A 14694-nucleotide genomic window follows, 5' to 3' on the forward strand; every position below is an offset into this window, starting at 1 on the left:
GTGAAGGATACTAGTCTCAGGTCATAGCTGGTCAGAGTGAAGGATACTAGTCTCAGGTCAGAGCTGGTCAGAGTGAAGGATACTAGTCTCAGGTCAGAGCTGGTCAGAGTGAAGGATACTAGTCTCAGGTCAGAGCTGGTCAGAGTGAAGGATACTAGTCTCAGGTCATAGCTGGTCAGAGTGAAGGATACTAGTCTCAGGTCATAGCTGGTCAGAGTGAAGGATACTAGTCTCAGGTCAGAGCTGGTCAGAGTGAAGGATACTAGTCTCAGGTCAGAGCTGGTCAGAGTGAAGGATACTAGTCTCAGGTCATAGTTGGTCAGAGTGAAAGATACTAGTCTCAGGTCTTAGCTGGTCAGAGTGAAGGATACTAGTCTCAGGTCATAGCTGGTCAGAGTGAAGGATACTAGTCTCAGGTCATAGCTGGTCAGAGTGAAGGATACTAGTCTCAGGTCAGAGCTGGTCAGAGTGAAGGATACTAGTCTCAGGTCAGAGCTGGTCAGAGTGAAGGATACTAGTCTCAGGTCAGAGCTGGTCAGAGTGAAGGATACTAGTCTCAGGTCAGAGCTGGTCAGAGTGAAGGATACTAGTCTCAGGTCATAGCTGGTCAGAGTGAAGGATACTAGTCTCAGGTCAGAGCTGGTCAGAGTGAAGGATACTAGTCTCAGGTCATAGCTGGTCAGAGTGAAGGAATACGACTAGTACAAGTCTCAGGTCATAGCTGGTCTCAGGTCAGTACAAGTCTCAGGTCATATCAGGTCATAGCAAGGATACAACTACGCATGGGAAAATGTGACAATGCTGGAGGGCCTCGATGCGCGTGTGACTAATTCCGAAGCGACTGTCAGGGCAGGGCTAACCAGTCTATCGGTGTGCTTTGCTGGAGTAACGTGTGTGTTGTGCAGATGTCACAGCACTGTTAACCCATTTAGGCCTGACCTCAAAATTAAAAAAAAATATCTTCTAAATCCTCCAGTTTTCTGAAATAAATATTTTCACGATTTTTCAAAAATAGCAGACCTACAAGCTCGTAGATCTGCTATTTTTCAATAGCTAAATTATAACATAATGTTTAAAACACCAAACGGGGTTCCCGCCCAAAATGGGTTAATAAAATGTTCATTATAAATACTGCATTCTGAGTCTACGGTATTATCAGATCTTTTAAGAGTTTCAATTCCGCTAGAAAACTAGACTGGAGTCAATACATTATTAGCAAGTATTTCCATGTCACGGTAAAATTACTTATAGTGTTGAAATGTTGAGAAATTTCCAAATAATGTATGGAAATTTCAACACTATAAGTCATTTTCAAAGAAAGCAGAAATGGCAGTTTCAGAAGTTATTTCCTCTACTTTGTACATTTTTGGAAAAGACAAAAAATCTTTAAAAATTATTAAATGTGTCATGTAAGTGATTTTGTGCAATTATATCCGCAATTATATGTGTGAGACAATTAATTGTCAACTTAAATTTGCAATCTTGACAGCCCTAGAAATGATGCAGGTGTGCCAGTCCATTTCCCGTCATGTCCGCAAAGCAGACGGCATCATGTCATGTCAGCAGACTGACCTTTGGTGACATCACTGATCTGGTATTTGAAGTCGGGAGCGCCACAGCTCCACGACATGTCTTCCAGGTTGAAGCTCTGGTTGGAGCGTAACATGATCACCTCGATGGCGCTGGACTTGAGCAAGGCAATCTGGTCCTCCGCAGTCAGATCCCTGAACGAGTCAATCAGGGGTTTATGGGTACAGCAGAGCACAGCCACCAGTAATCAGAAACTGAGTTTCTGAAATTGATCAATTGCCATGAAAACAAAGTCATACCGTATATTTCACTGGAATGGTTTTGTTAACGACGAGTTAAATAGAGCACAATTTCAAGGTCAAGCATGAGTCTTCCAAGGTTTATCAAGAGACATTTGTTGTTTGGGGGGCAGGAACGCAAAAATCCATTCTCAAATGTCATCGAAATATGTCAAAATCTTGACTCAAAACAAAACCTAGGGAACTAGCTGAAGGCAGGAGTTGCTTTTTGGGGAGGTCTGCGTGGGTTTCAGCGGACTTAGGGAGCAGATCATAAGTGGACAAACATTCCACAGTTAATCCAACAGCCTCCATCACTCCCCACCAGTGGAAATGACAACTTTCAGGAAAGACAGGCCTGGGCTCGTTATAGCCATGACTTTAAGGTGACCCCTGAGACATTGAGCGATGGTCTCTGTCGACACGCTCCAAAAGACATGCACACTTCAAGAGACACGCACACTAAACGGCAATGGGGGCCTCGTCTGGGAGGTGATAAAGAAACGGCTAAGATTCCTCTTGGTTTCTCTAGGATATCTGCCTCAACTGTCATAAATAATGTCTTGTGTGTGGACCAAGTGTCTCACCGCAGGGATATAACGTTGTTTTTTTAGGGAAATACAAAAGAGACATTTTCCAGGGAATTGTTGTGCCGTTCCAACCATTAAAATAAACCTTTCTTCAGTTCAAGTATAATATACTGGGAAACTGCTTTTGTTGTCTACCCTGAAGGATGAGCGTAAGAGTGTAAAAGAATCTTCTGTGTTCACCACAACAAGTGTGGGCGGGCATGTAATTGTTTGGCCCAAGGGGAAGATATATACTGTGTATTGAAGGCCAAACTTCATACTAGTATAATCTTGCACTCAGTTCAGTTAGCAAACATACCACACGGTATGTTCATGCTTGAAACATTTCCATATGTGTCAGCTAATCTCTGGCCTTTAGACCATAGGCCATTTACTGTGGCATACTATTGATTCATCAGATAGAAAAACAAGTGTACAAAGTCTCCGACACACAAACATTTAGGTAAAAAGTCAGCTCGAGACATGAATAAAATGAAGATAAATAAATGAATCAACTATCAAATTATGTATGTCATTATTGAGAAATGGGCCAATATCGATTATTCTTTGTATTATTAAAAGTACATATTTGTCTTGGGGGGGGTTGAGGGGGTTTGCTCCATTGCATAATGGGTCAAATCAGGCATACACATACAGACCTTTCCATATTCTTAAATATATATCTATTATTTCTATATCCCGCTGGCAGGTGTACAGTCAGCAAAGAGTTACAGTAGACAGTGTACAGTATCTAGATAATTTTAAGTGAGAAAAGCTCATGTGTTCTAAGGATAGCATTATTATCTTTTAATAAGTAAAAATCTTTGTTCTGTAACCATCGGCCAACAGACATTCGGCAATAACCACCAACCACTCAAAACTCTTTGTTCTGTAACCATCGGCCAACAGACATTCGGCAATAACCACCAACCACTCAAAAATCATTGTTCTGAAACCATCGGCCAACAGACATTCGGCAATAACCACCAACCACTCAAAAATCTTTGTTCTGTAACCATCGGCCAACAGACATTCGGCAATAACCACCAACCACTCAAAAACCTTTGTTCTGTAACCATCGGCCAACAGACATTCGGCAATAACCACCAACCACTCAAAACTCATTGTTCTGTAACCATCGGCCAACAGACATTCGGCAATAACCCTTTCTTCAGAGTTACAAATCCTTGGGGGCGTAACTATAGCATGACGCAGACAACGCAATTGTGTCGGGCCCAGAAGCATTTGGGGCCCACGGACCGTCGGTAAAATAACATCATAAATGCATACATGCAGTGACAGTTGAGTTGACCAAACATCGCGGTGACCAGCCTGTGTGGGGGGGCCTACTGACGTCTAGTGACGCCGCTGGGCGGATATTGTGCTCCCACATTTAATGCGGGGCCCCAACTTGCAATTCCAGGGCAAGGCACCGACTACACGCTAAACAACTACGCAGGTATACAGTTGATAGATATATACCTGAAGCCAGGGATCATTTTGGCAAAACCAATGACCTTCTGGATGCTGTAGGAGACCAGGTCGGCCAAATGGGGCAGCATGGAGAGACGAGAGCCATCCTCTTCACTGGAGTCTGGGCTTCCACCCTGATCCTGGTACATCATCAGCATGTTGTTGAAGTTCATCAGTTTGGTGTCTACAGACTCTGGAGGAGGAGAGAGTTAACATGCAACATGACCAGCTGGACACAAACTTCACTGGCCCATTCTGACCTGAGATCAGAGAGTTAACATGCAACATGACAAGCTGGACACAAACTTCACTAGCCCATTCTGACCTGAGATCAGAGAGTTAACATGCAACATGACAAGCTGGACACAAACTTCACTAGCCCATTCTGACCCGAGATCAGATTCTAAAAATGTCTTCTACATCCTGACAGTTTTCTGAAAAAGCTAATGTTTCTATGTCAGTCGTTCTTTGATTTCTCAAAAATAGCAGACCTACAAGCTTGTAGCGCCACTCGGTGGCGCGCTACGAGCTTGTAGATCTGCTATTTTTCAATAGCTAAAGCATAACATGATGCTAACACCAAAAGGGGTGCCCGCCCAAAATGGGCTAAGAGAGGGAGGGGACAGAATGAGGGTCTTTGTTTGGGGAAGAGATACGTAGAGAACACAAGAAGTCAGATGACAGCCATAATAATTTGTTTATCACCAGAAGGACAGCAGGGTGGCTGGGAGGTGGGAGTTGTCTCTATTGATTGTGCTTGGCTGTTGGCCATGCAGCAGTGCCCTTGCCTGTGTTTTTCTTATTAGTGAGTATTAATGGCCTGATGTTTACCGTTTGGTGTGCAATTGTCCGCAGGGGTTTCAGAGGAATTCCACAGAGTTCTCAGTAAAGCAACGTCACAGATCCATATTCAAAGTAAAGCCCTGAGGCCATTTCTCAATATGCATACTTGTCTGTACTTGTGTTCCCCGTCAGACTTTTCCGTTATATCTTGAAGGTATATCTTGCGTATAGTTTATTTTTGTTTGCCTTTTGCTCCCCCGGTCGGACACGTGCGGACACGTGTGCTGCGTTCACAGTGGAAAATAATTATTCCACGTGTTTTAGAGTTATTGCCATCTGAAAACAGCATGTCTCACCAAAATAGAAATAGCGGGACAAAAACAACCAAAGGCGAACTTGCAAGTCCGTACTTCAGATAGAAACATGTTCAGATAGAAACAGGCTGAGTTAGGGCTCTTCAGATAGAAACATGTTCAGATAGAAACAGGCTGAGTTAGGGCTCTTCAGATAGAAACATGTTCAGATAGAAACAGGCTGAGTTAGGGCTCTTCAGATAGAAACATGTTCAGATAGAAACAGGCTGAGTTAGGGCTCTTCAGATAGAAACATGTTCAGATAGAGACAGGCTGAGTTAGGGCTCTACACATAGAAACATGTTCAGATAGAAACAGGCTGAGTTAGGGCTCTACAGATAGAAACATGTTCAGATAGAAACAGGCTGAGTTAGGGCTCTACAGATAGAAACATGTTCAGATAGAAACAGGCTGAGTTAGGGCTCTTCAGATAGAAACATGTTCAGATAGAAACAGGCTGAGTTAGGGCTCTACAGACAGAAACATGTTCAGATAGAAACAGGCTGAGTTAGGGCTCTACAGATAGAAACATGTTCAGATAGAAACAGGCTGAGTTAGGGCTCTACAGATAGAAACATGTTCAGATAGAAACAGGCTGAGTTAGGGCTCTTCAGATAGAAACATGTTCAGATAGAAACAGGCTGAGTTAGGGCTCTTCAGATAGAAACATGTTCAGATAGAAACAGGCTGAGTTAGGGCTCTACAGATAGAAACATGTTCAGATAGAAACAGGCTGAGTTAGGGCTCTACAGATAGAAACATGTTCAGATAGAAACAGGCTGAGTTAGGGCTCTTCAGATAGAAACATGTTCAGATAGAAACAGGCTGAGTTAGGGCTCTTCAGACAGAAACATGTTCAGATAGAAACAGGCTGAGTTAGGGCTCTACAGATAGAAACATGTTCAGATAGAAACAGGCTGAGTTAGGGCTCTACAGATAGAAACATGTTCAGATAGAAACAGGCTGAGTTAGGGCTCTTCAGATAGAAACATGTTCAGATAGAAACAGGCTGAGTTAGGGCTCTACAGATAGAAACATGTTCAGATAGAAACAGGCTGAGTTAGGGCTCTACAGATAGAAACATGTTCAGATAGAAACAGGCTGAGTTAGGGCTCTTCAGACAGAAACATGTTCAGATAGAAACAGGCTGAGTTAGGGCTCTTCAGATAGAAACATGTTCAGATAGAAACAGGCTGAGTTAGGGCTCTTCAGACAGAAACATGTTCAGATAGAAACAGGCTGAGTTAGGGCTGGGTATTGCCAACAACCTCACTATCGATGCGCATCACGATACAGAGGCCACGATACTATAAGTATTGCGATACGCGTTGATTTTGAATAACGCGTTGTGAGCTTGTTAACTGGAATGCTCGCCTTAAAACACGCTCGCTCCATATCTTTTAGCCGACCTCACACCAACCGCTCGGTGGGAGGGTTCTTGCATGCTTGTATTTGTTTTTTATTGAGAATAAGGTTAGAAATAAGTAAATAAGTTTTACTGGGGTTAACTTTAGGAATGGGGCTAGGTTTTGGCACCGTTTTAATAAGGTTAAGGTTTAGTTAACCGAAGTTACGTTTAGGAATATCAGGTGTATAATAATATGCCGGTTGTATTCCTCAAGCGACTGTTTTGAGGAGAGCGTTCTGGTATTCGTGAGCTTGTATATCTGCTACTTTCAGGGCATGACACTGGCGCATAAAAGGGCATGCTGACTTGGCACGTAAAAGTCAGCATATAATGGTATGCCATCGTTTTGGAGGAAGCCCTGAGGAAGCGTCTGGTTTACCTGGAGAGTGGCTGAAGGAGTCAGAAGAAGCATCTGACAGAGAATGGAGAGAGGCTGCTCTGCTGGCACTGCGTGTCACTGGGCCGTCACGTACTGGAGGCTACACACACACACACACACACACACACACACACACACACACACACACAAACACACAAACACACACAAACACACACACAAACGAGAAAGACCACATGGCATTTATTCCTATGGACTCTCACTAGATAGTTGACAATGGGCACACTTGACTTAAGTCGTTTGACATGGAATCTTGCCGTATTTATCATTCACGAAGGAAAATAAATGAGTGCCATGGCATCAAACGGGGCATAGTGTCCCAAAGAAAAACTAAAGACGAACACACTGGATTCTAACAAAGGTGGTGTGGAGGACATCGTTTGGATCAAGGAACTGGAAGCAGGCTCGACTCCAAATGCCCTCAATCTCTCTGAGCATTCTTACTGGGTCGGCTGGGGCTGAGGGGGTAGAGCAGGTCGTCTAATGATCCCTGGGTCGGCGGTTCGAATCCCGGCTCCTCATCCTGTCTACATGTCACATGTCAAGTGTCCTTGGGCAAGACACTGAACCCTACACTGCCTCCAATGAGTCGGTCGGTGTGAGCTCGCCAATATTGGTGTGTGAATGTGGGAAGTGAGGACGCCGGCGTTGACTGTTCGCCGCTTCACCAATTTTTTAATGAATGAACGATTGACTGTATAGCACTTTGAGCTCTTTGAAAAGTAACATCTCTAAAAGAGAAAAACCTGTCCTTTAAAGCACTTTCTCTCGCTCGGGAGTGTCAACAAGAGCTTGTGATTGAAAAATAACTACATTGGATGCAATGGAACACAGCCTTTTTTTCCCCCCCATTCCCTGAAAAGCAACAGTTTTGCTTTCCGCTCCGACGATATGAGTATACTAGTATATTTGGTTTCCTTTGGCTCACCCTGAAGCGCGTGAAGTCGGAGTAGGACTCGTCGTAGGTCTTGTGGTGGGCCTCCACCAGCGTGGCGATGACCTGGCTCTGTTCGTCCGACAGCCGGGGCCTCCGGGCCTCCCTCTGGGCTTCGCGCTGCGCCTCCTCGTCCTTCCGTCGCTGGATCAAGTCCTTCTTCCTCTGTACCTCTTCATCGGTCAGGATGACTGTGGGGGTCAGAGAGGGAGAACGGCGTGGTTTAGCCACATGAACCCTAGCGTCCCAATTCGAGGGCTAAAGTTCTGCGAATATAGCAGATGCACAAGCTCACAACGTGACGTGGGCAACAGGGGATCTATTATAGCGCCCAACTCTTTCATTTAGTTGCAACAGCACATAATTTAGGCGCCTCTTAACCCATTCTGACCTGAGATCAGATTCTAAAAATGTCTATTACATCCTGACAGTTTCATTATTAACCCATTCTGACCTGAGATCAGATTCTAAAAGTGTCTTCGATTTAAAAAAAATAGCAGACCTACAAGCTCGTATCGCGCCACTCGGTGGCGCGATATGAGCTTGTAGATCTGCTATTTTTCAATAGCTTAAAGCATAACATGATGCAGACACCAAAATGGTTCCCGGTCAGAATGGGTTAATGCAGCAATGCAGCAATAATACATTCTTTTGAAGTGCCTTTTTCGTCACCTCACGTCATATCATCAAGTTATCCACCAATATTTACATTGGTTTTTTTTCTGAGTAATATAGATAATGACAATATTATGTTGATAAGCACATGAACATGGTATGTTCTTGTTTTAATTCACATAACTTCCAACATTAACAATCTCAACTGTCAACTTTGCAAAGAATGTCCTCACTTGATAAACTAATCGGCATGGGGAGAGGGAACGATATCCATGCAGTCGTTTTGTAGGTCATGATGTCACTAAATAATCACATAACCAATTGCTAACCAATTGTCCCTTCAGCCTATAGGAAAAGGTAGAGGTAGCCAATCAGGTGCAAGCACAGAATTATGTACACAAGCATAGCGGTTGGCTGGTAATCCAGCATGGCAGTGTGTCATGGGTTCGAGTCCTGATCCCGACGAACATTACTATGTGTCTCCTCCCCCCCCCCCCCCATCTCTCTCCCCGTTTCCTGTCTATCTACTGTACATCTATCAATAAAGTAAAAATGGGCCCAGGCCGTGGCGTAACGGTCTGGGCACCGGACTGGTGATCCAGTCGCGGTGTGCCGCAGGTTCGACTCCCGAACCCGACACGGCCTTTACCGCATGTCATCCCCCCATCTCTCTCCCGTTTCCTGTCAGCCTACTATCTGTCCCTTAAAAAATCAATAAAAGGCGTAAGCCAAAAAAAAAAAAAAAAATGACGTATCCAGTGCCGCAATACGAATATTTGATTAGCGGGATTACCGGGACTACTAACTATATTCTCCTTCTTCAAATACACCCTGTAATAGTTTTGCTACCTTTCAGCCTTTCCCATATTTACCTATTTAGGCATTGTCATTATCAGATGTGATTTTACTGTCTGCGACTGTCTGCGAATTATGAAAAGCACTATACAAATCAAATGTATTATTATTATTATGATATCAACACAGAGGTTGAGTTTACACCGGTGTGGTGCATGCTTTGTGTTGTAGTGTAATTATGAAGGCCATGTCCATTCAGGAGGGCTTGTTATTCTCAGGAGATGGGGGGGGGGGGGGGGGGGTCCATATAGAGACCCCTGCTGGTGCTTAACAACGGGAAGCATTGTCTCTGTTCTGTTCTCTCCTTGTTGTTCTAGCCACTGAATTAGCTCAGCGAGAGAGAGAGAGAGAGAGAGAGAGAGAGAATAGCTCTGTCTTTACAACATGCTGCTGTTTTTTTGCAACAGCAGTGGTAACAGAAGCACATTCCGCTGGCTCCTGTTCACATACAGTGAATCTGAGCGTCTGTGTGCCGTCACTCCCCTGGAATTCACAGAAAGACTCTGGGAACAATATGGAGGGGAACGAGCGGTCTCTTTGCTTCAAAGACCACCCCGGGGCCCTCGTGGACAATATCCGGATTTTAGGGGGGAACACAAGAACGCTTTACCTGCTATTTACAGAAAGTGAAAACAAACAGAGGTCCGTAGATAGCGATAGAGGCCCAGGATGGATTGTACATAACAGCAGGTGTTTCAACTTTAGATCTCGGGAGTATACTTACTGTACACGCGGGGGGGGGGGGCGCTAGTTCAAACACACTGTAAACCTGTAAACATTCTAATGGGGGTAAAGACCTAAAGTTACTCGACCCGAATCTAAATATTACATAATGTTTACAAGGAGGACAGGAGGGCTAGATAAATGTAATCAGCAGTTCAGTAAAAAAAATATACTATTCATCCCAAAGCATTTTAACCCATTCTGAACGGGCACCCATTTTGGTGTCAGCATCACGTTATGCTTTAGCTATTGAAAAATAGCAGATCTACAAGCTCATATCGCGCCACCGAGTGGCGCGATACGAGCTTGTAGGTCTGCTATTTTTGAAAAATCGAAGAGCGACTGACATCTTTTAAATCTGATCTCAGGTCAGAATGGGTTCATCAGACCAGTGTGTGTCCGGCGGAAACCTCGTATGAATCTGATCTCAGGTCAGAATGGGTTAAAAAACACAAAGAGCTGTGAGTTTATGCAGTTGTCTAATGGCAAAGGTATACAAATAATTTTTTTTTAGCAGTGTCTTCATTGCTAGAAGATGAAGAACTTGTATTTCTCAATCCCACCCCCCAAAGAAGAAAGAAATAAGGATGGTGCACAATGGCCCCTTTTCCACCAGTTGGTTCCCAATGGGAACCGGTTCAGTTCTTTTTGGTTTTTAGTCCATGAGCCAGAGCTCCAAAATTGGAACGTTAATTATGAATTGAGTGGGCAAAACCATACCTATATTAGATTGTTATCACCGTGAACCTTCCCCAATTGAGTACTTACATGAAGGCAATGATTTATTGTATTACAAATTTTACATTTTTAAATATGCAAATGAGGCATTATGTAGAAAAATATGCAAAATAATAAGAAATATGAAAAAGCTACTACTGTGGAAGGGTTATCATGTATTAATTTACTTGTATTGATCCTATAAACAATTTAATATAGGGTATAGTTTGCCCACCCATTTTGGAGCTCTGGCTCATGGACTAAAAACCAAAAAGAACTGAACCAGTTCCCATTGGGAACCAACCGGTGGAAAAGGGGTCAATGTGAAGAACTTATGCTTTGGTTATGACAAAGTACTATTCCAGGAAAGAAAATAGCTTTTGTAAAGCACCTGCACTGGTAAAGTCAACCAACATTCCAACCAACATTCCCCACCAATATTTAGAAAAATGAGAACAGGATAGGATAGTGATTGACAGAACAGCAGACCACGTGGATGGAATATCTACCACACTTACACTCTTTCATCATGCCGAATATCTACCACACTTACACTCTTTCATCATGCCGAATATCTACCACACTTACACTCTTTCATCATGCCGAATATCTACCACACTTACACTCTTTCATCATGCCGAATATCTACCACACTTACACTCTTTCATCATGCCGAATATCTACCACACTTACACTCTTTCATCATGCCGAATATCTACCACACTTACACTCTTTCATCATGCCGAATATCTACCACACTTACACTCTTTCATCATGCCGAATATCTACCACACTTACACTCTTTCATCATGCCGAATATCTACCACACTTACACTCTTTCATCATGCCGAATATCTACCACACTTACACTCTTTCATCATGCCGAATATCTACCACACTTACACTCTTTCATCATGCCGAATATCTACCACACTTACACTCTTTCATCATGCCGAATATCTACCACACTTACACTCTTTCATCATGCCGAATATCTACCACACTTACACTCTTTCATCATGCCGAATATCTACCACACTTACACTCTTTCATCATGCCGAATATCTACCACACTTACACTCTTTCATCATGCCGATGTCCACGCATCGCTTGAGTCGACAGGCCTGGCAGTGACGTCTGTTGTCCTTAGTGATGGTGCAGCTACCGTTGAAGGGACAGGTGAAGCTGGCTTTCCGCTTCATACTACGCCTAGAGACCAAGAGAGAAACGCATTGGATCTTCCATGAATATATTTTCGTCTGTATATACAGTACATACGTAAATCAAGTACTTTCTATAACAGGAAATGATGTCGGTGGAGGGATGGAGGGTTGGGGGGGAAGCAGGTTTTTAGTTTCACATGGTGCCTTCAAGGGAGGGAATAGAAAAAAGGGAGGGGGGGGATGCAGCATGAGGAAAGCAAAAGATGGATGGATTAGCATTCCAATTGTTAAAGCCATAAGTCTGAGTTTTTTGCGTACACGACACACAAATATCTATAGGACTTCTGAGGGATAATCTCTGTGTGGTGTCTCCAGCGTTAACAGGTGTGAGATTGTGGCACCGGTGGCGACACTCACAGCACACAAATATGTAATCACACTGGAAGTAGATAAACAACTTCTGCCCTTCAACTCCAGAGCAGAGCGAAAAAGCACAAACATGGCGGTGTGCCAGACTGTACGGGAGAAAAGACAAGGGCCGCGGCCAAGAGCCAACACAAAGTGGAATAATTCACTCGTGTTACAACAGATAATTCACACACACATAACATACATCTATATGCAGGCGAGGCACAGAGATATGGGGGGCCCACACACACACACACACACACACACACACACGAGCCGCCTGCGTATGACCAAGGTTCATACTGAGGGCAGCTGAGAGATGAGGAAGGAGATCATTAAACATCCGTCTTTTTTATCCTCCGCTTTAAACATCAGTGTTGCCAAGAGGAACAGATGCAAGGAGACGGACGGACTGACGGACACAAACCCACTCCCTCTGTCCCCTTCTCACACACACACACACATCATATTTAGATCATGCTGGGGGTCCTTGGAGCTCAAATGGAGAAGGCCAGTGTGCCTGAATGACTACAGAAGCATCCAATTGAGTTATTTCTATACGCTCTCACTCATTTGCATGCAATACATGTTGTGTATATCATGCCTTTGCGCAAACATTAGTGAACGTCTTTGTGCATTTTGTTACATAACCGTGGGTGGCAATTACATTTGAGTGGTGTGCATGAGTGAGTGGGCGGGTAGTCATTAGGTATGTGTGTTCATGCCCGTGTGTGTGCTTAAGGCGCACATGTTTCCGTGAGGGTATGTGTTGTCCTTTTGTCTCCTGTCTTTATGAGGGGTGCGCATGCTAACTGGACCCATGTGTGAGGAGGAGAACCCATGGGCCATGTTCACGAGTGGCGGCGACGACGCATGTCAGTGTTTGTGTACCTGAAGAACCCCTTGCAGCCTTCGCAGGTCATGGCATTGAAGTGGAAGCCGGTGGCTTTGTCACCACACACGCCGCAGATCCGCGGCACGTTTCTGTCAAACTCATCAGGGGCCAGAGTGGAGGTGCTCACAGCCGTAGTCTCCATCACTACACAGAGGGAGAGAGAGAGAGAGAGAGAGAGAGAGAGAGAGAGAGAGAGAGATGGAAAAACAAACAGGAGCAGGAGAGAGAAGCAAAGAAGTGGATGAAATTGACTCCCGTTTACAGAAACTGTTCATTATTCCCCACCCCCAAAAAAGAAAACATTTGAATGGCAAGTCAAAACATTTGGAGTAATTTTAAAGGAATATTACAATCTTAGGGGAAATTTGATCTGTCCTTTGTTACATATTGGGGGAGAAGTTACCAATTACGATCTCAAAAGTAAAAAAAATATCAAAGTTGTTATTCGCACAATAGGACCGACCCAATATTATGCTCTGCATTCCAGTCCATTGTTTGCATCTTGCACAGATTTATGAAAGGCGTAATACAGAGAAAGACAACACATTTTGCAGCCTTGTTTCCAATTCAACCCAAGCTTGTGTCCAGATTTAAGTCTGCTCTGTTCTCCCCTAGCGGTGAACTCAATTCAATCGTTTTGTCCTGAGAGCCTAGTAGGAACTACCCCTATAGTGCCATACGAGACAAGTGAAAAGAAAGAAAGAAAATAAAATATATAATATATATTCCACTTTAACCCATTCTGACCGGGCACCCATTTTGGTGTCAGCATCATGTTATGCTTTAGCTATTGAAAAATAGCAGATCTACAAGCTCATATCGCGCCACCGAGTGGCGCGATACGAGCTTGTAGGTCTGCTATTTTTTGAAAAATCGAAGAACGACTGACATTTTTAGAGTGGAAACCTCGTATGAATCTGATCTCAGGTCAGAATGGGTTAAAATGCAAGGTCTGTGTTACATTTGATTATATAGCACACCAAGTATCTATTACACTTAACAGCCCTACCAGAGAGTGAAGTAAGAAAAAATCCAGTCACCGCAAGGCTAGCATCCTCATAACCCATTCTGACCGGGCACCCATTTTGGTGTCAGCATCACGTTATGCTTTAGCTATTTAAAAATAGCAGATCTACAAGCTCATATCGCGCCACCGAGTGGCGCGATACGAGCTTGTAGGTCTGCTATTTTTGAAAAATCGAAGAACGACTGACATTTTTAGAATCTGATCTCAGGTCAGAATGGGTTCATCAGACCAGTGTGTGTCCCAGTGGAAACCTCGTATGAATCTGATCTCAGGTCAGAATGGGATAAACAAACAATCACTGTCCTCGGCACAAAGCCCCCTTCTCCCTTCTTCTCTTTCCGTCCACAGTGGAGAGAAAGAAGCACAAAAGGATGGGAAAACGGAGCGCAACAACACCAATATCAATCTCCACAAACACACAAATCACAGCCAATGAGGTATGGGGCCGGGCTGAATTATTTAAAACGTGTTGACAGACTGCTCCATCATTTGCATCTGATTATGAATGCCAAAAGCACTGGCATCAAAAACTCTGAAATCTCTGTGCATAAGGCATAAAAGTAAAA

At 43.8% G+C, this 14694-nt stretch overlaps 1 protein-coding gene across 1 annotated transcript in view; it reads right to left on the reverse strand.

The window, feature by feature from the left end:
- The window catches only part of LOC310862862 (vitamin D3 receptor B), a 35063-nt gene that overhangs the window by 3437 nt on the left and 16932 nt on the right, over positions 1-14694 (reverse strand). Inside the window, exons 3-8 of the mRNA XM_083770969.1 lie at positions 13098-13245; positions 11714-11844; positions 7720-7916; positions 6774-6873; positions 3860-4043; positions 1573-1724 (exon numbers count right to left, since the gene is read on the reverse strand). Coding sequence (XP_083627095.1) covers positions 1573-1724; positions 3860-4043; positions 6774-6873; positions 7720-7916; positions 11714-11844; positions 13098-13243 — 910 coding nt within the window. The 5' untranslated portion in view covers positions 13244-13245. The remainder of the gene's footprint in view (positions 1-1572; positions 1725-3859; positions 4044-6773; positions 6874-7719; positions 7917-11713; positions 11845-13097; positions 13246-14694) is intronic.

The sequence above is a fragment of the Protomyctophum parallelum genome, assembly GCF_964188405.1.
Source record: "Protomyctophum parallelum genome assembly, chromosome: 8".
NCBI classification, from domain to species: domain Eukaryota; kingdom Metazoa; phylum Chordata; class Actinopteri; order Myctophiformes; family Myctophidae; genus Protomyctophum; species Protomyctophum parallelum.